The sequence below is a fragment of the Prorops nasuta genome, unplaced genomic scaffold, assembly GCF_024137725.1.
Source record: "Prorops nasuta isolate Cenicafe-Biocafe unplaced genomic scaffold, Cenicafe_Pnas_1.2 PNAS00023, whole genome shotgun sequence".
Lineage (NCBI taxonomy): Eukaryota > Metazoa > Arthropoda > Insecta > Hymenoptera > Bethylidae > Prorops > Prorops nasuta.
In genome coordinates, this window is record NW_027116820.1 from 3035802 (window position 1) to 3055790 (window position 19989).

General features: G+C 33.7%; 2 protein-coding genes across 2 annotated transcripts; one reads left to right on the forward strand and one right to left on the reverse strand.

The window, feature by feature from the left end:
• Window positions 1-4673: 4673 nt before the first annotated feature.
• LOC136781596 (protein FAM170B-like) lies at window positions 4674-5750 on the reverse strand. The gene is made up of 3 exons (XM_066740490.1): window positions 5728-5750; window positions 5228-5256; window positions 4674-5152 (listed from the first exon to the last, which is right to left on the reverse strand). The coding sequence occupies exons 1-3, from the start codon at window positions 5748-5750 to the stop codon at window positions 4674-4676; spliced, it is 531 nt and encodes a 176-aa protein (XP_066596587.1).
• A 773-nt stretch (window positions 5751-6523) lies between these two features.
• On the forward strand, window positions 6524-8671 carry LOC136781597 (protein FAM200A-like). Its single transcript, XM_066740491.1, has one exon. The coding sequence runs from the start codon at window positions 6524-6526 to the stop codon at window positions 8669-8671; it is 2148 nt and encodes a 715-aa protein (XP_066596588.1).
• The last annotated feature ends 11318 nt before the right edge of the window (window positions 8672-19989 follow it).

Consider the following 19989-nt stretch of genomic DNA (forward strand, 5'->3'; position numbering starts at 1 on the left):
ATCGAATATTGGTAGATTTTCGGCAAAGCGAAACGGAAAGATTTTGCCTCGACTCTTCTGCTAGAAGCTAACAGCGAGAAAGACAGAGAGGTCCGAGAAAATATCTCCGCTCTCTCTTTATTCCGCTTTCTGGCAACAATGCATATATGTTTTACCCTATTCTATGCTTAACGCTCGTGCTTCGTGGTCTCTTCCGATAGATGGCGTTAGGGGTTAGATGGACCTGAGACACGCGTTTGCCAACACCAGCGCCGCCTACCGGTAGGGATTGCCTCGGGACCTCGCATGAGCAATCTCCCGTTTCATCTCTGGTTATAGCAGAGAGATGAAACGGGAGATTGCTCATGCGAGGTCCCGAGGCAATCCCTACCGGTAGGCGGCGCTGGTGTTGGCAAACGCGTGTTCCATCTAACCCCTAACGCCATCTATCGGAAGAGACCACGAAGCACGAGCGTTAAGCTTAGAATAGGGTAAAACATATATGCATTGTTGCCAGAAAGCAGAATAAAGAGAGAGCGGAGATATTTTCTCGGACCTCTCTGTCTTTCTCGCTGTTAGCTTCTAGCAGAAGAGTCGAGGCAAAATCTTTCCGTTTCGCTTTGCCGAAAATCTACCAATATTCGATGTCATTTATATTTGCAGGCCAATGCCTTTATACATGATTTTTTCAGCATATTTATTTATCAGCATTGACTTATTTAAATCAATAATAAATTAAGGAAATGCGTATTTGATATATAATAATTATTTTAACTATAATTTCATCGTTATATTTCGCCTATTTCCGTAAAATCTGCATTTCTTTAGTTTATTATTGATTATTGTAAGTCAATGGCAATTTAAAAAAATTTAATCTTAAAAAAAAAAGAAAAGTACCGATCAGGAATCGAACCCGGACCCACGAATCGCCACGCGATTACCTTACCTCTTAGACCACGAGGCTTCTTCAGTGCACCGTAAACAGATAGTCTTTTTAAGGGCTTGAAATCTTCTATTGAACCATATAAATAAACGAAGAACCGACATCTTTATTCATTATTATTCTATCATAATGGTACACAAATTAAAGAATAATTATATAATGTAGATTTTCAAAAGCTTTTCCAATAACCAAGAACGGAAACTGCGAGCGTTGATTATTTATCTTCGTTCTTGGCTATTGGAAAAGCTTTTGAAAACTATTCAAAATATAATTATTCCTTAATTTGTGTACCATTATGACAGAATAATAATGAATAAAGCTGTCGGTTGTTCGTTTATTTATATGGTTTAAAAGAAGATTTCAAGCCCTTAAAAAGACTATCTGTTTACGGTGCACTGAAGAAGCCTCGTGGTCTAGGCGGTAAGGTAATAGCGTGGCGATTTGTGGGTCCGGGTTCGATTCCTGAACGGTACTTTTCTTTTTTTTTTTAAGATTAAATTTTTTTTAATGGCCATTGACTTACAATAATCAATAATAAACTAAAGAAATTCAGATTTTACGGAAATAAGCGAAATATAACGATGAAATTATAGTTAAAATAATTATTATATATCAAATACGCATTTCCTTAATTTATTATTGATTTAAATAAATCAATGCTGATAAATAAATATGCTGAAAAAATCATGTATAAAGGCATTGGCCTGCAAATATAAATGACATCGAATATTGGTAGATTTTCGGCAAAGCGAAACGGAAAGATTTTGCCTCGACTCTTCTGCTAGAAGCTAACAGCGAGAAAGACAGAGAGGTCCGAGAAAATATCTCCGCTCTCTCTTTATTCCGCTTTCTGGCAACAATGCATATATGTTTTACCCTATTCTAAGCTTAACGCTCGTGCTTCGTGGTCTCTTCCGATAGATGGCGTTAGGGGTTAGATGGACCTGAGACACGCGTTTGCCAACACCAGCGCCGCCTACCGGTAGGGATTGCCTCGGGACCTCGCATGAGCAATCTCCCGTTTCATCTCTGGTTATAGCATGTTATAGCAGAGATGTAGGTACTACTAGATTGTCCGAAAACTTTTGTAGAAGTGAGTCGACTATCTATAAGATTAGTAAATGTGGCCGAAATCTAGTGGCATTTTGCTATAGTGTCGTAACGTATTTATTGTAGCATTAGTTCAGATATCATGACCTGAAGAAACAGATAACCGACTAATCTTTGAGATAATGTCAAATTAAAGAAGTGAATGAAAAACTGCAAAATAAATGGAATTAGGAAAAAATACGGATTTTAGATAAGTAAAAGTTTTTGAATAATTTAAAGTGCTTATATTTTTAAATTACTAATTTTACTTTGTGGAAATATATTTTGTGCTAATATGATTTAGGTATTTAGGTGATAACAACAATCGTGACTTGCACAGAGGATTATAGAAATACAGCACAAATGTTTATGAGAATAATAATGAGAAGCGAGAAAACTTACTGACAAGCGTAACCGAAAGTATCATACGTACTTTATTGACATATATATCACCTGGTCTAGATTTTACTGCTACGATGTAAATGTTAAATATGATTTTATTATGGAAAACACATATGTAGAAGATGGCAATATTTCTTACAAGGTAAATCTAAACAATTTGCAAAATTATAATATTTTGAATTTCAAATATAAAACAGTCCTAATTGTTCAGTTTATTAATTATTTAGATATTACTTTTATCGCTGGAATGATCTTGCACATATCTATGGATCAGGGGAGATAAGAAGATATAAAGGATTTTTGACTAGTCCTATATACGTAAATTTTTTCCCTTGGCACAGAGTTTACGGTTAGCAACAGCAAAGTGTATGTGATGTTTATTACTGTGTTTGATAATTCAGAGTTATTTTTAATTTTCTTAGCTTAATGAGTTTATATATTAAATATGTTCTGCTTTAGTTTTTCAGATATTACTGAGCGACTGGAATGGAGCTTTTATCTAATAATCTATTCAAGGATTATGATAAATATAGAATATGGATATATATATATATATATATTAAAGATCACAAACTGCAAGATTTTTACAAATGATAAGTGTTTTCATAAAATTGATTTTGCAATAATTAATTAGAAAAAGTACAAGCGAAGTTAAATTATATATATAAGTTAATGTTGAAATTTTATAAGTTTCACTATTATTTAATATATTTAACGGGATCCCTCAAGCCCTCTGTAGCCAGTGATGGGAACTTGTGGGAATTCGGTATCCCCACCATACCTCCTCGAGGGAACTAACACAATCGTATGTCTCGTTCGTGTGAGCCGAGTCTGCTGCACTCGGCTTGAGTCGCTAGTGCTTTAAGCGCAAGCGCATGTAAAGCCATCATCGGCTGAGTTCGGTGGACTTCGGTGCATGTCGGGTGTGCAAGCGTGATACACATAGATCTCTCTGTCTTTCGCGAGTCCTCGATGAAAGTTATCCTTCCTTAGGCGATCAGCTGGGCTGCTAGAGAAGGATAGCGACTATTATATTCTCCCTCTCTTTCTCTTCTAAGTTTAATTCGACTAATTTATGACTCTCCAAATAAAATCTCCTCGATCAATATTTTTGTTTAGCTGATCAGCTGGGCCGCTGGAGAAAGATAGCGACTGTTGTCTTCTCGCTCTCATTCTCTGCTCAGTTTAATCCGATTAATTTATGACCCTGCAAGTAAATATTGATAGAAATATTCATTTTTCTGAACGCTGTGGGGCTTGGAAAAATATAATTTCTTTCAAGCTAACCTGGAGAAAACGCTTAATCAAATTTTCAATGTATACGTTTTAAAGGGAAAAATTTGTAATTTATTTCTGTAAAGTTAATAAAAGCATAAGCATAAATTACAATAACATATAGCAGTACAAAAGACTTCTTAAATTTAAGAGAATTGAAGAACTTGTAATGCTCCTTTATGTATATATATTTTCAGCCGGATATATAAATGTAATTACTATCAGACTTTTCTTACCTAAATATGTATTTCGCTGACTAGAATAATTTTATATTATGTAATTACCTCTTCGACGATTCAATACAAACATATGATCTAAGACTTATTGTATTTGGCTAACGAATGTACATATGTAGCGTTGAAACATGTAACTCTTCCATGTAATTTCTCCGTTCCATTGTGATGATTCTGTAATAGATTTCATGCATTTATTTCTTGTTTACTTTCTCGAAATAAATATGTATTATAACCTAATCTGTACGTCAAAATTATTTATGAATATAGGATAATATGTGGAAACGTTATAGGGGTAATATAAATAAGAAACATCATTAATTCAATTTAATTATATTTATTTAAAAAAGAAATATTAATAATAATAAAATACTCGTTCGGCATATGGCCGAGCGAGTTCCCGGGGCTCTTCCTCCCTCACTTCCCGGACCCGGCTTAAAAACTGCCTCCGGGATTGTCCGGCAGAGTATGGGCGAACTGAAAAAGAAAAAAAAACCTTTACTTAGTAAAAATAATAAACTATTTAAATGAAAAGTAAGGAGATCGAAATCAATTGTAACACGTGTCGATCGTAACATTAAAATTTATGGCTCTGTCCGCTAATGAAAATTAAAATCGTTTAGTCATGGTCTTGAATATTACAACTATTACAAATCGCTGTAATTAAAAATGTTTCACTACAATTGATTCCGGCCTCCAAAATTGCTCTTCGTTGAGACTTATAAGTTAACATTTTTTAATAATTAATATCTTCATATCTTACCAATATAGCCGGGTCTTTCAGCCCGGGCTGGCCGGGTCACCCTCTGCCGCGGGGGTTGTCGCTGCGGCGGCGGAGGTGGTTGTTGTTGCTGTTGCGGATGCTGCTGCTGCTGCTGCGGCGGCGGCGGCGGAGGCGGCGGAGGTGATTGTTGTTGCTGCTGGTGCTGCTGCGGCGGCGGAGGAGGCGGCGGAGGTGATTGTTGCTGTTGTTGCTGCTGCTGTTGCTGCTGCTGGAGCTGCAACTGCTCCATCTTCGCCCTTAGCTGTTGCAGCTCCAGCTGATAGTTTTGCAGCTTTTGCTGCTGCTGCTCCTGCTGGCGGTGCTGCTGCCGCAACTGCTCTTGCAGTTCGCCTAGGCGGTCCAGCAGCAGCTTCTGCTGGTTCTCCATATCTTTATGGTGCTGCTGCTGGATCCGCCTATCTTCTGCCCTCTGCTCCAACAGCTGCAGAATTAATTCCCTCTCCGTATCTGCAAAATAATTATATATTATTTAAAAATTATATTTTAAAATATCTTTAGTGTAAAATGTGCGTTTTTACTTACAAAGAATGGAGTCTTCTTCCGATATGGCCCTGCGAAAAATCAAAAAAGTAATTAATAAATAGTAATAATAATTTGTTTAAAGGGTTCTGAGATTAATTGTTAATAATTGTAATCATTAATATAAATGCTAATTATATTTTTTCCGTTAATTTTGAAAAGTTCTATGTTTTGTCAACCGTACTAATATGAATTTATTTTAAAAGTGATTGAAGGTCAAAAGATTGGTTTTATAGAAGTTACTGGATTTAATTTCATAAAAGAAATCTTTAAAAAATCAAAATTTATGCTAATTTAATATTGCATGCAATAAACACAAAGGGGATAAATTCTAATATTTTACAGTGATATGATATCAATTTTAAATGTACTTACATGATTTTATTTTCCGTTGTTTTGACACCTGTCACTGTCACAAGTTATAATACGAGTGAGCAACGATTATATTGTCTCTTCGTATCTTCTACAAATAAATATACAGGGTGTCCTATTGTTTCTCTGACTTTAGAGTTAAGAAATCATACATGTTTGGAGTATATGATTTCTTAAGAAATCAGCTTTTCTCCTGTTTATTTTTGTTGTGAGTAATTAGCTGTCTACCGTGTATATAAAGTGTAAACAGTATTACTTCAAAATATAGGAATACAGCAGGCCAGCATTTAATAAAATTACTGGTGTAGATAATTCAGCACCCCACGTAATTTTGTTACCTAAAATAATGTTGATTACTAGTAAACATGAAAAAGTATAATATTTTAAAATATGTACGCAAAATCAGAAAATATAATAGCGGATGTCCACTCAGAATCAGTCTATCGATTGAAGATTTGTAGATAAGCGTGGATAATGAAATAATGAATAATGACATTCTTAATTCAGAGCAAATTTGAAGCATCCAAAAATTCTATAAGATTTGAAAAATGTTTCTTCATTATTTCTAAGTACACTCAATCCTCAAAAGTGTGCGTAATATATTTAATTCCTGTAAAAAGGCGAACGGTCGAGTACCTAGGGCGCGGGACTGTTGAACCTGTGGTCGCAGGTTCGAATCCTTGCGGAAAAATGAATATTTTTTTTTAAATAATTACTTGCTTATAATGTAACAGTCTTGAAATTAACTACTTTCCGTAAAAGTCGTATCGCTGCCTTTATTTGTAAACAATAATAAATGTATAAAGGAACATACAGCCGCTGTCTCTTGGGCAGTTGCCTTAAACGTTTTAAATTGGTAGCATATATCTTATCAATTTTGAAAGTTTGTGTTGAGAAGTGAAAAGTTCTGTTTTGCATCTGTGAAAAATGTCATCAAGTCCGGTGTCGAAAAGGATGAAAATGTCTTCTAGTCCGGAAAACAAGAAGAGAAGATGTAAAAAGAAGTTCCAATATCAGTGGTATGACAGTAATCCGTCTTGGAGGAAATGGGTACAACCGGTCCCTGAAAATGAAAGTAAGTTTCATTGTTTAATTTGCAAAAAATCCTTAGATTGCGGTCATTCGGAAATCGGGAAACACGAAAACTCCAGTATTCATAAAAGAAACGCAGAAAATTTTGAATGCCGCAACCTCCCGGGCACCTCTACTACCTTTTCAGACGTTGAAAAGGAAGTAAATATTGATTTTAATGATCGCGTAAAGGCGGCTGAAATTAGATTAGCTACTTTTTTCGTAGAACATAATATTCCGTATGTATCGAGTTCCGCGATGATAGATATTTTTAAAACTATAGGCAAGGATCCGCACGTCCTTCAAGCCATAAAATTAGGACGTCACAAATTATCGAAAATTGTGAATAACGTCGTTTGTCGCGAAGAAACGAAGAGTCTCACAGAAACGCTACAAAATACAAAGTTTTCTGTATTCGTTGATGAGACATCGGATATAACGAATGAAAAATGGTTCTCCATAATGGTACGGTACGTAGAACCAATAACATTACAGATACAAGCGCGCCTCTTGCAACTAATTAATCTTGATGCAAGAGATTGTTCAGCGGAAAAATTATTTACCGCATTTAATAACGAATTGATTAAGAAACAAATTCCTTTAGTTCAAGTAATAGCGATGAGCTGCGACAATGCATCGGTTATGATCGGAAAAAATACATCGTTTCGTACAAAAATGTTAGAAAAAAATCCGAGAATAATAACAATTCCGTGTATATGCCACGTATCAGCACTTGCTGCATCTGCAGCATGTAAAACGCTTCCTTCGTTTCCCGAGGATTTCGTGAAAAATATAGTAAATTTTATAAACGGTAGCCCTAAAAGAACGGCAATTTTCCGGGAATTTCAAAGATGTTTCACGGATAAGACAATCAATCTTTTGAAACACGCCGAAACTCGGTGGCTCACTCGCCACAAGTGTATTGATCGCGTAATAGAAAATTGGGACGTGTTAAATAATTTTCTGTTGGAACTGTCGTCTGAAAACAATAGACAAGCTACCGAATTGCACAAATGTATGCAAAACGCGGAGACTAAAGCGTATTTATATTTTCTGCGTTTCGTTTTAAATAAATTCAATGCTTTTAATGCAGAGTTTCAATCTCGCGATACAAAAATCCATTTATTACAGCCGAAATCGGTAGAACTTCTAATTTTCATATTAAGCCAATTCTTGAAACCTGCATTATTAAAATGTCTCATTGATGAAGACAATTTCCGTACAATAACTTTTTCGCGTGAACAAAATATTATGGAAATAGAAAAAATAAATATTGGTATCGATTGTAAGGATTATTTGCAAGAGAAATTGGACGAAGGTACTTTAAGTATACTGCAAGCTGATCACATCAAACAAAATTGTTTGAAATTGTTAATGAAAGCTGCAGATGAAATCCGTAACCGTTTTCCAATCGATGCTCCATTTTTCAAATATCTAACAATTCTTGATTACAAATGCTCTCTTTTCGATTCGGATCGTGATTCATCAGCCACCATATTATTAAAAATTAATAATTTATTCAATATTGGAAACGAAATTGAATTAAAACAAGAATGGTTTTCTCTACATAACAATGAATCGGTAAATCAAAAGGACGCGTGGTCTAAAATGTCTTTCGATGACATGTGGATTAAAATATCGCAAACTACATGCGAAGGAAAGGAAAAGTATCCTCAATTGAAATCTCTTTTAAATATAGTCCGATCCTTGCCACATTCAAATGCAGAAGCGGAACGTTGTTTTTCTATAATACCCGACGTGAAAACGAAAAAGAGAAATCGTATTAGCTCTGCAACTCTAAATTCAATCTGCGTAATTAAGAATTACTTAAAGTGTACAAACAGTGATAGCATTACAATGCCAATAAATAATAATCACTTAAAATTAACGGAAAGAAGTAATTTATATGCAAAAAGTTATGTAGAGAATGAAAGAACTTTGACCATTCACGCGTACAAAAGTGACGACGATGATGACGAAGATGATTTACTTAACACTGAATGAAAATATGTCTGACGGGTTCGACAAAGTTAAGAAAAAGAGCAACATATGTCTGACGGGTTCGACAAATTTAAGAACAAGAGCAAAATATGTCTGACGGGTTCGACAAAGTTAAGAAAAAGAGCAACATATGTCTGACGGATTCGACAAATTTAAGAACAAGAGCAAAATATGTCTGACGGGTTCGACAAATATTACAAGATATACATAAAGCAATCACAAGCTTTGCAATTTCATTTATCGAGTGTCTGACGGTTTCGACAATTCGTGAATTCAGGGTTTTTTAGTGGGTAGGTGCTATCATAAGAACCATGTAGCCCGATTTCAACATATTTACGATCGTATAAATAAGCAGTGAATTACATTCATTTGTAAACATTGTTCTCTGTCTTGAATATGTTAAACGGCACAGGCATGGAGATAGTGAGTCCCACACTACTCAGTAAACGGTTGCAATATACAATTACTATAAAATTTTGACCGATCAATATGAAAAATTTATAAATATTTTTCATCCAATATTTCAATATATTTTGTCGTTTATAAATAAATATTTATTACTAATAATTGCATAATAGCAATGCAATAAGTATATATTCGTTACACAAAATAATTTGAAATATTGAATGATAGAAATTTGTATTTTTCTCGTAATATACGATCAATTTTTTCAGTAACTGTATCTACCCGTGTTACTTAGTGTGCTACGACGCATTTTTCCCTTTAAAAAAAAAAAAAAAAAAATCATTTTTGTTTTGAAATAACTACGCACAAATTTCACATGACTTATTTCATGTAAATTATCGTAGTCGTAAACAAAAATGCTGAAGTAAGTAATTTTATTATATAATAGCATATTTATTTTATGCAATATTTTTCTCTATAAAGGATTAGTGATTGCATCAATTTTTCCTATAGATAAATTGGATGTGTACATATATAAATACTTAAATGTAAGGATTATAATACAATGATAACACAGATATTATATTATAATACATATTTATTTCGAGAAAGTAAACAAGAAATAAATGCATGAAATCTATTACAGAATCATCACAATGGAACGGAGAAATTACATGGAAGAGTTACATGTTTCAACGCTACATATGTACATTCGTTAGCCAAATACAATAAGTCTTAGATAATATGTTTGTATTGAATCGTCGAAGAGGTAATTACATAATATAAAATTATTCTAGTCAGCGAAATACATATTTAGGTAAGAAAAGTCTGATAGTAATTACATTTATATATCCGGCTGAAAATATATATACATAAAGGAGCATTACAAGTTCTACAATTCTCTTAAATTTAAGAAGTCTTTTGTACTGCTATATGTTATTGTAATTTATGCTTATGCTTTTATTAACTTTACAGAAATAAATTACAAATTTTTCCCTTTAAAACGTATACATTGAAAATTTGATTAAGCGTTTTCTCCAGGTTAGCTTGAAAGAAATTATATTTTTCCAAGCCCCACAGCGTTCAGAAAAATGAATATTTCTATCAATATTTACTTGCAGGGTCATAAATTAATCGGATTAAACTGAGCAGAGAATGAGAGCGAGAAGACAACAGTCGCTATCTTTCTCCAGCGGCCCAGCTGATCAGCTAAACAAAAATATTGATCGAGGAGATTTTATTTGGAGAGTCATAAATTAGTCGAATTAAACTTAGAAGAGAAAGAGAGGGAGAATATAATAGTCGCTATCCTTCTCTAGCAGCCCAGCTGATCGCCTAAGGAAGGATAACTTTCATCGAGGACTCGCGAAAGACAGAGTGATCTATGTGCATCACGCTTGCACACCCGACATGCACCGAAGTCCACCGAACTCAGCCGATGATGGCTTTACATGCGCTTGCGCTTAAAGCACTAGCGACTCAAGCCGAGTGCAGCAGACTCGGCTCACACGAACGAGACATACGATTGTGTTAGTTCCCTCGAGGAGGTATGGTGGGGATACCGAATTCCCACAAGTTCCCATCACTGTCTGTAGCCAACATTACGGAACAAAAAACGAAGGAGAAGTGTCCAGCAAGGTTGCCAAGTGTAGTACTTTCGGTACTACCGTAGTACGCAAAAGCAAAAGCGACATATCCTATAGCGTAGTACTATTTTGGGTACTACGCTATAGTCGCTGCTGATACTACTGGTCGGCGGAAATACGTCAGAGGGTAGAGACTGTAGAGGGACCGCAATATAGATATTTCTAATTACTAATTTCAAAATACATAATGCATGGTCCGTGAGCCAAGACAAATGTTAGTATTATTGTATCGTAAATACAATATACATATCGCAAGTTATAAAGTAATATAAAGAAATAAAGTGACAGTTTTAATCTTACTGACAGCTGATATACTGATGGTATAAGTGAATAAATAAAGTGACGAAATTTGTAAAATGTACAAAAAAATAATTTTTAAAAGTATATAAAGGACTGAACATTTTAGATAAGTATAACAATAAAGTTTATAATATAAAATGTAAGATATAAATATTTTGTGGTACTTTGTGGGATTTTATTTCAGATTAAATTATAGTAATGTGTTTACTATGTCACTGTGCTGAGGATGGAGCTGTGCGGATTTTCAAAATTAAAATAAAGGAATAGACTAAACATAACGTGGTTATTGTGTCATCGTTGAGATTCAAACTATGTTAATTGAGACGGATAATAAAATAAATGAGTGAAAAAACTGGGTAAATACAATAATAAATAAAGAAGCTGACAAATTAGATATATAATATAAATGTAAGATATTTTATAGTACTTTCTGGGATTTTATTTCAGATTAAATTATAGTAATGTGTTTACTATGTCACTACTGAGGATGGAGCTATGTGGATTGAACATTAAAATGAAAGGAATAGATTCACCATATTATGGTTACTGTGTCATCGCTGAGGATCAAACTGTGTTAATTGAGATGAATATTAAAATAAACAAGTCAACACATTGGGTAAATACGATACAAATAAAGAAGCTGACAGATTACATTTGTAATTTCAAATGTAAGATTTTATATAGTACTTTTTGGGATTTTGTTTCAGATTAAATTATTGTAAAGTGTTTACTATGTCAATGCTGAGAATGGAGCTATGTGGATTGAACATTAAAACAAAAAGAATAGATTCACCATAATGTTATTTCTGTGTCATCGCTGATGAGGATCAAACTGTGTTAATTGAGACAGATATTAAAATAAATGAGTCAGCAATTTAGGTAAATGCAATAATAAATAAAGAAAATGACAGAATAGATATATAATATAAAATGTAAGATGTTTTATAGTACTTTGTGGGATTTTGTTTCAGATTAAATTATAATAATGTACGTGTGTTTACTGTATCACTGCTGAGGATGAAGCTATGTGGATCGAACATTAAAAAAAAAGAATAGATTCACCATAATGTGGTTAGTCATCGCTGAGGATCAAACTGTGATAATTGAGATGAATATTAAAATAAAGAAGCTGACAGATTAGATATATAATATAACATGTTAGATATTTTACAGTACTTTGTGGGATTTTATTTAAAGTTAATATATGTAAAATAAAATTTTTGTTTTCTTTTTACAATTGTATCTATATTAATTACTATATGTTGCAATCTCTTAAAATTAAGCCTCTGCTTTTATTAGCAAACTAATAGTTCCACACGGCAGTGATGCCAGAATCAAGCTTTTAGCAACAAAAATGAAGATAAGCGCTAGCCAGCAGCAGTATAGAAAATTTAAAGGGAAGCGGTACAAACACAACTATGCCTGGAGAGCATAGGTGTGATTTGGACTTCAGGCAACATTGGCGTCAGAAGAAGAGCGACTACCGGTAACCGTGACATTTTTACGTGTCATCCGAGTGAAGTGGTGCTGCGTTTACCTAAAAACTCAAAGCAAATAAAAATGCTTTTCCTAAATTGATTTGTAATATTGATAAAATGGTCAAATGTAGCCATTAATTAATTAGATTTGGTAATAAATACAGAAAATGCGTTTTATTATTACAAATGAGTTGAGGTAAAATAAACTCAATGTTTTTATATTAATCTGTTAACAAATGCATTTTTTTATTTATTATTGAGTCCAATAAATTAATGGTTATTAAAAAAAAAATTCCTTGTAATGAAAAAAAAAAATGAAAAAATTTTAAACTTCACCAAGACTCGAACACGAGCCCACCGCATGACAAACGGCAACCTTACCGCCTGCGCTACAGCGCTCACTTGATGTACTGAGAGCAAAACAGCCTTTTAAAGACTGACTACAATTCTTTCACTAACTCGTCATAAACGATCAAGAATTAGCTGCGATAATAAATACATTTATCTCCACAGCATTATTGCACTAAATTTATTATGTTTTTAATTTGAAGCATACATTTTACATGAAGATACGATACTTTAAGGGTGTTCATGCAATACTCTAAATACAAAACTATTCATATGCTCGTTTATCATAGTTATTCAACTACATATAACAAATATTATAATATTACTTAATTAATTTATGATAGTTGAGCATATGAATAGTTTTGTATATAGAGTACTGAATGGTTACCCTTAAATTATCATATCTTCATGCAAAATGTATGCTTCAAATTAAAAACATAATAAATTTAGTACAATAATGCTATGTAGATAAATGTATTTCTTATTACAGCTAATTCTTGATCATTTATGACGAATTAATAAAAGAATTGTAGTCAGTCTTTAAAAAGCCTGTTTTGCTCTTGGTACATCAAGTGAGCGCTGTAGCGCAGGCGGTAAGGTTGCCGTTTATCATGCGGTGGGCTCGTGTTCGAGTCTTGGTGAAGATTAAAATTTTTTCATTTTTTTTTTCATTACAAGGAACTTTTTTTTTAATAACCATTAACTTATTGGACTCAATAATAAATAAAAAAAGTGCATTTGTTAACGATTAATATAAAAACATTGAGTTTATTTTACCTCAACTCATTTGTTATAATAAAACGCATTTTTTGTATTTATTACCAAATCTAATTAATTAATGGCTACATTTGACCATTTTATAAAATTTAAAAATCAATTTAGGAAAAGCATTTTTATTTTATTCATTCACTTATACCATAAGTACTTCTGCTGTCAGATAGATTAAAGCTATCACTACTCCTTATTTCTTTATTACACTTTATTTTTCCGTATACTAACATTTGTCTTCGTTCACGCCGTTCACGGTGACAGGCTGTGAATATACTATATATAATTTTTGATATATTACGTTCTGCATTTAAGATGGCTACTGATGTATTTCCGCTGGCAGTATACTTTGTGCAGTCTGCATTCCTTATATCAAAATTCACTTACTATGGAGCGTAGTACTATTCAAGATGGCGGACTTGGCAACCTTGATAGCGTTGTATAGCAAATTTCATGTTAAAATACAGAGTGAAGTTAGCCGAATCACAGACGATTCTATTTCTCACTGTGCATGGACATTACGGGCCTGGCAAGTAACTTTTTTGTTCCTTTTTTTTTCGAAAATTTAACTTTTGCTAAGGTAATAAAATATACTTGCCTAATATTTGGATTTCACTACTTTTTTTAATTGGATAATTTTGCTATATTATTTATGCGAGATGGCTTATGTACTTGCCGTCTTTTTTTTACAGGCGAAGTCTGTTTTTTGTGGTATAACATTCAGGTGAAGCTTAAGTTATCATCTCATTTATATGATAAATATTGAAATGATATCTCTTCTCGCTTACAAAAATAATGAAGAATTGAAGGATGCAATTACTTGAGACAGAATGATTGAAGAAGATTATCTAACACATATGTACTTGATATAAGCTTGCTGAAAATTTTGGTTTATGTGTATCAAGCACTATACTAATTGATTTATAATGTCCAAAGGTAAATGCTTTGCTTGTCATTAGTATTCTACTTAATTTTAAATAGTTATTTAATTCCTATAAAAACTGTTTTTATTGCATAAGTATTGTAAATAGAATTGGTGATAAATTATTGGCACCCAAGGGAGATTTGAGAGTCTGCAAGAAACTGCATATTGAGATGAAACACCTTGAGTACATAGAATAATTTGAAGTCTTTAATGAGTAGTAATGTAGCTTTCATCGAATTTTTAAAGGATAGATCTGAAAGAAGCATGTGAATAATTTAAAGTAGTGGTAGCTAGGGGGTTCCTGTGACACGGTGGTGAGGGGAGTGCGGGTGTGCGGGGGGGAAGTGTCTTGGGTTCCTGTGACATGGTGGTGAGGGGGGTGCGGGTGTGCGGGGGGAAGTGTCTTAAGAGAGCTGGGGTATATTGGGAGATGAGGGGGAGTGCGGGTGTGCGGGGGGGGGGGGGGGGGAAGTGTCTTCTTAAAAGCTAGGGTTCATTGGGATGATGAGGAGGGTGCGGGTGTGCGGAGGAAATGCTTTGGCTGTGGGGAGTGAGAGAGAGAGAGATCCCTCTCATCCTCTCTTTCTCTCTTAGTCTCTCACCCCTCTCCCATCAGTCTAGGGCCCGGATGGTTAATTATCCTACGGGTCCACTAGTTCCCTAAGGCTTACCCCCTCTCCCATGACCCTAGGACCCGGATGGTTAGTTATCCTACGGGTCCACTAGTTCCCTAAGGGTTACCCCTCTCCCATCACCCTAGGGCCCGGATGGTTAGTTATCCTGGCAGTTACCCAGAGAACTTTTTTTGTATTTTAGATGGTGGAGGAAAAAGTTTCATTTTTCTCCATTAGGTGGCGATCACGAAAATTACTGAGTACAGCTACACCGATAGGGGTCCTGAGCATCTTACGGACTGCCATTTTTTTTTTCTTAGACCTGCCTTCGAAGGGTCTTTTCTCCCTCCACATACTTATCCTAGACCCTCCCACTATTTTTCTACTATAGACCCGCCATTTAACTTGATTTCACATTTTCTTAAACCTTGAGCACTAGGTAGATTTTTTTCTTTTACACAAGTTAGTAATAATTGAAAAAATATGCAAGTTAGCATTGCTATTATTTTAGGACCTCCTACGGACAGTATATTACAGGAAATACTTGAATTGTTTCATTTGAATTTCTTTGAAATAAGTGAGCGAGAGCCAGAAGATGTGTTGGATATAGATGGTAAGTTATTATAGATGACCACATTATACATTTTTTTTTTTGAAAATCTTCTAATTTTTTTGTTTTTATCAACAGTGTTATGCTTCTTACAAATGTTTTTAAGACGTATCAGGGAAATTGAGGAAGGAGGACATACGATTGACGATTCGTATACTTGATCGGAGGAGGAAGAGGAATAGATTCATATGTTAACAAAAATTTAATTGAATGAGATATAATGTTACAACTTGTAAATAATGAAACAAGTGAATATATTAAAATTTTGTTTAAAACTAAAGTCAATGTTCTTCTTGAAAACTTCCCTAATACTCTTTAACCATTTTCTCCCCTCTCAAACGACCTCTACGCTATTGAAGGGTCTTTTTCCCTCCACATACCCATTCTAGACCCACCTACTACTTTCCTCCTATGGGTCCTTCTTTTAATTTCACATTATACCTTTCTTGAACCTTGGATACAGATTCCTTTTTTCTTATACAAGCTGTCGATAAATATAAAGTGAAAAAATATGCAGTATCAAGTGATTATTAATTTAGCTTATAGACAGAATTCTCCAGTAATTCATATAATTACAAGAATAATAGATGAAATTATGCAAAATTTATCACGAGCGGTAAATGAAGAAACAATCGAGACGCATGGAATGGAGTATGAAAATAGTAAGTTATTATGAATGAGATTGCATCATACATTTTTCTAAAATCTGATGATTTTTTACAGTAACACGCTGTATACAACTGTTGATGAGAGGTATCAGAATGATTGAGATAGAGGCAGGGATAATTCCGCAGGAAGAGGAGGAGGAGGATGAGGAGGAGACAACGATGGAGGTAGCAAGGGTAGGAGAATAGCTTCATATTTTAAAATATTATATGTTAAAACTCTTTTTAGTTATATATATATATTGAATAAAAGTATTATATGTTAAATCTTTTGAATATTGAATAAAAATTACTGTAAGCATATTATAAGTGAATAGATTATTCATTACATCTTCCTGTAAGCATGCTCTACATGTCACATAGTTAACAGACATTATTTTTCCTTTTGCGAAACAATGGGGAGTGAAATTCTAGGGACCACCCAATGTTCCTTCTATGAGCTTTCCCAGGGCTCTCTAAAACTGACCCGATACCTTCTGCCCATATTTTACCCTCTCAACCAGTCTCTAGCTATTTTTTTCGAGACTTCTCACAAACAGGTCAGACAAATGAGCCCACGTGCTAAACAGAGTCACAGTGTGAAGTAAGATTGTCAAGAAGCCATTGATGCGCTCGATACTTTCTGACCATATTTTACCCTCTAAACCAGCCTCTAGCTATTTTTTCGTGACTTTTCCTCCCTCAAGCAGACCAGACAAATCATTCAGCCTCTAGCTATTTTTTTCTCAAGACTTTTCTCACAAGCAGTGCAGACAAATGATCCCACGTGCTAAACAGAGTCACAGTGTGACGTAAGATTGTCGAAAAGCCATTGATGCGCTCGTAAATTTTAAGCTGCACTCAGGATATGTCCTTAAGATGCTAGTATTCCCAACCCAAGTAATAATGAACGTATATTTCACGACTCGTTTCTAAATAATGAAAAGTTTATATTTTAAACTGTCATTATTTTATCTGAGGAACGTGACTATCTGCACCATCTAGTACGTGTTATGACACGTTTGAATTAAATATATTTGTTTTAGATGACGGTTATTTGATGTGAAGAACGTGTATCTCATGACTTGCTTTTAAATAATGAAAAGTTTATATTCTAGACTGATGTCACTTTGTATAAGGAACGTGTATATAATTAAATGGATTTATTTATTTTAATTAACAACTACTTGATCTAAAGAATACATGTATCAACAGGTTTAAAATAATGAATTCTCTTTGAAATCTACAATCATGAGTGAGTAACCCATCAAAAATGTCGTTCGCCTGCAACAATCCCTCCACTCTCAATTTCCAATAAGTGTGTATATCTTATCCCTTCCTACGATATTATTCAAAGTCACCCAAGTTTCGTTTGCCTGCAACACTTCCCCTACTCTCAATTTCCAAGTGTGTATATCTTATTCCCTCCTAGGATATTATTCAAAGTCACCCACGCTAGCAATTAGGAAATTTCATTCAGTCTCGATTAGAAGCGTGAAGCAGTCGAAAGTTCAAGTCTGTAACGCTGCAGTCATAATATTTTATTGTGGTGTAATAGCAGTATTGAAGCTTCAAGCAGTGCAAAGTACCAGTTTCACGTTGCAAACAGAATATTTTTTTATTGTCACGTAATTGTCGTAGACAATCTTTAGAAGGTAAGAATTATTTTTTCTTTTTACGTTATTCTCTATTCTTAATATTATTTTATTTTTATAGAAATGGATTTAACTAAGATTAATGAACTCGCAACTGTAGAACCAAAAACTTTTATAAAACTGAATACTTTGGAGATTGGGGGGTCATACCGAATAACTGAATTATCGAAAATTAAAACCAAATATGGAGAGAGAATAATAGCAAAGCTGCTTACGAAGGAATGGTTCTTCTTGCCTGCGAGGATGATGGCATTACTGGAAAAACCAGAACAATTCAAGAATTTTCAAGATGCAGCTTCAAATCAAATATTAACATTCACGTATCATGGTGGAAATTACAATAATATGACATTTGCAATTGTTAGTCAAATTTCAAAAGATTAATTTAGAAAACATTTGTAAGGAATGATTTAAACACAAATAAATGATTATTGTATCTTATTTATTATTTTTTTCCTTCATTATAATGATAAGCTTAACTGGTAACCGGACATTTGGCCTAAAAATTTTTTGGTCAGGCGCATCCACTCTACATAGTCACGTGAAAATGGCTAAAGTTCGCGCAGCCTATTAGCACCTCTAGCGGAGGATATTTTAATTAATATTCACAATCCGGCAACGTTGATATAAACTGTCAGATTGCATGTTATTGTTGTTTGGCGATAACAATAAATGTCAGGTCAGTAATAATTATTTAATTGAATTACAATTTTCTTAATGCAAAGGAAAACGATGCTTTGTGTAAAATATTTGTTGCAGGTTGCTGGTAAATTTTTCATTATTCTTTTAAATATATATATAGGAAAAGGAGGCACACGTAGAGCCACATTCAGATGAATTATTATTGTGCAATTGACATATTAAATATTAAAGTGATATCCCTTTTCGCTTAAAAAGATCTAGGAATTCAAAAATGCAATTGTAACAACTGCGGGCAAATACAAATGAACTATTTTGCCTTATATGTGTCCTTAACATTAACTATCTTAAAATTATATGAAGTAGATATGTTCAGCAGTATAAGCTGATATGCATTAAGGTAAACAACTTCGCATATTATTCAATATCCCTAGCATTTTACACAATATAATTATTACATGTAGTGTTTCCAATTTAGGTATTGTAAATGCAAGTAGTGTTAAGCTAGTGGTAGAGTAAGAACCGTTGAGAGACTGCGAAGAAGCTGGATACTGTGATAAAAAGGCTTGAGTTCACAGAATAATTTTATCTTCAATCAATAGTTACTATGTGCATAATAAGCTTTTCAAATCCTGAATAGAGCGCACTGTTGAAATCATTGTTTAATCTAAGTCAAAAACTGCTTCTCATCATAGTAAGATCTTTGCCTAAATATTATGTTATATATCACTTCTTTAAATCAACAAATATAATATTTTATTTGCAGAATCATTGCAATGGTCACCTAATTAGGGAGACACTAACAAGATTGTTATCTTGAATGTATGTCAATAGCAGACTTGAAGGAACCCATAGATTTATTGAGTGCTATGCCGTTAATTCCTGAAGCATGTGGACTGATGCTCATTATTAGTAGTCAGACATTTTCATTAAGACTACCTTAATGCAAATGACTCGTCATGAAGCAAGAAACAATTACAGAAAGGCCTAACTCGTCAATTATAAGGAAAGATTAATAAGTCCATCACTGATTCTTTCGATAAAGCTGAAACAGCTCTGTTGTAAGTAAATTATCACAACTTTATACAATAATTTTACCAATAATTTTCACTAAAAATTGCATATACTTATAGATCACCTTTAAAATGCAAATTCGACTAAAATGACATTTATGAAGAGATACTCTCCAGTACTTGGTTTATGATGCTGTAGGTTTAATTTTGTATTTAACATATATTGTTTATGATCATTAAATTTTATTAGTATTAAACATTTACAAATACCTGGCA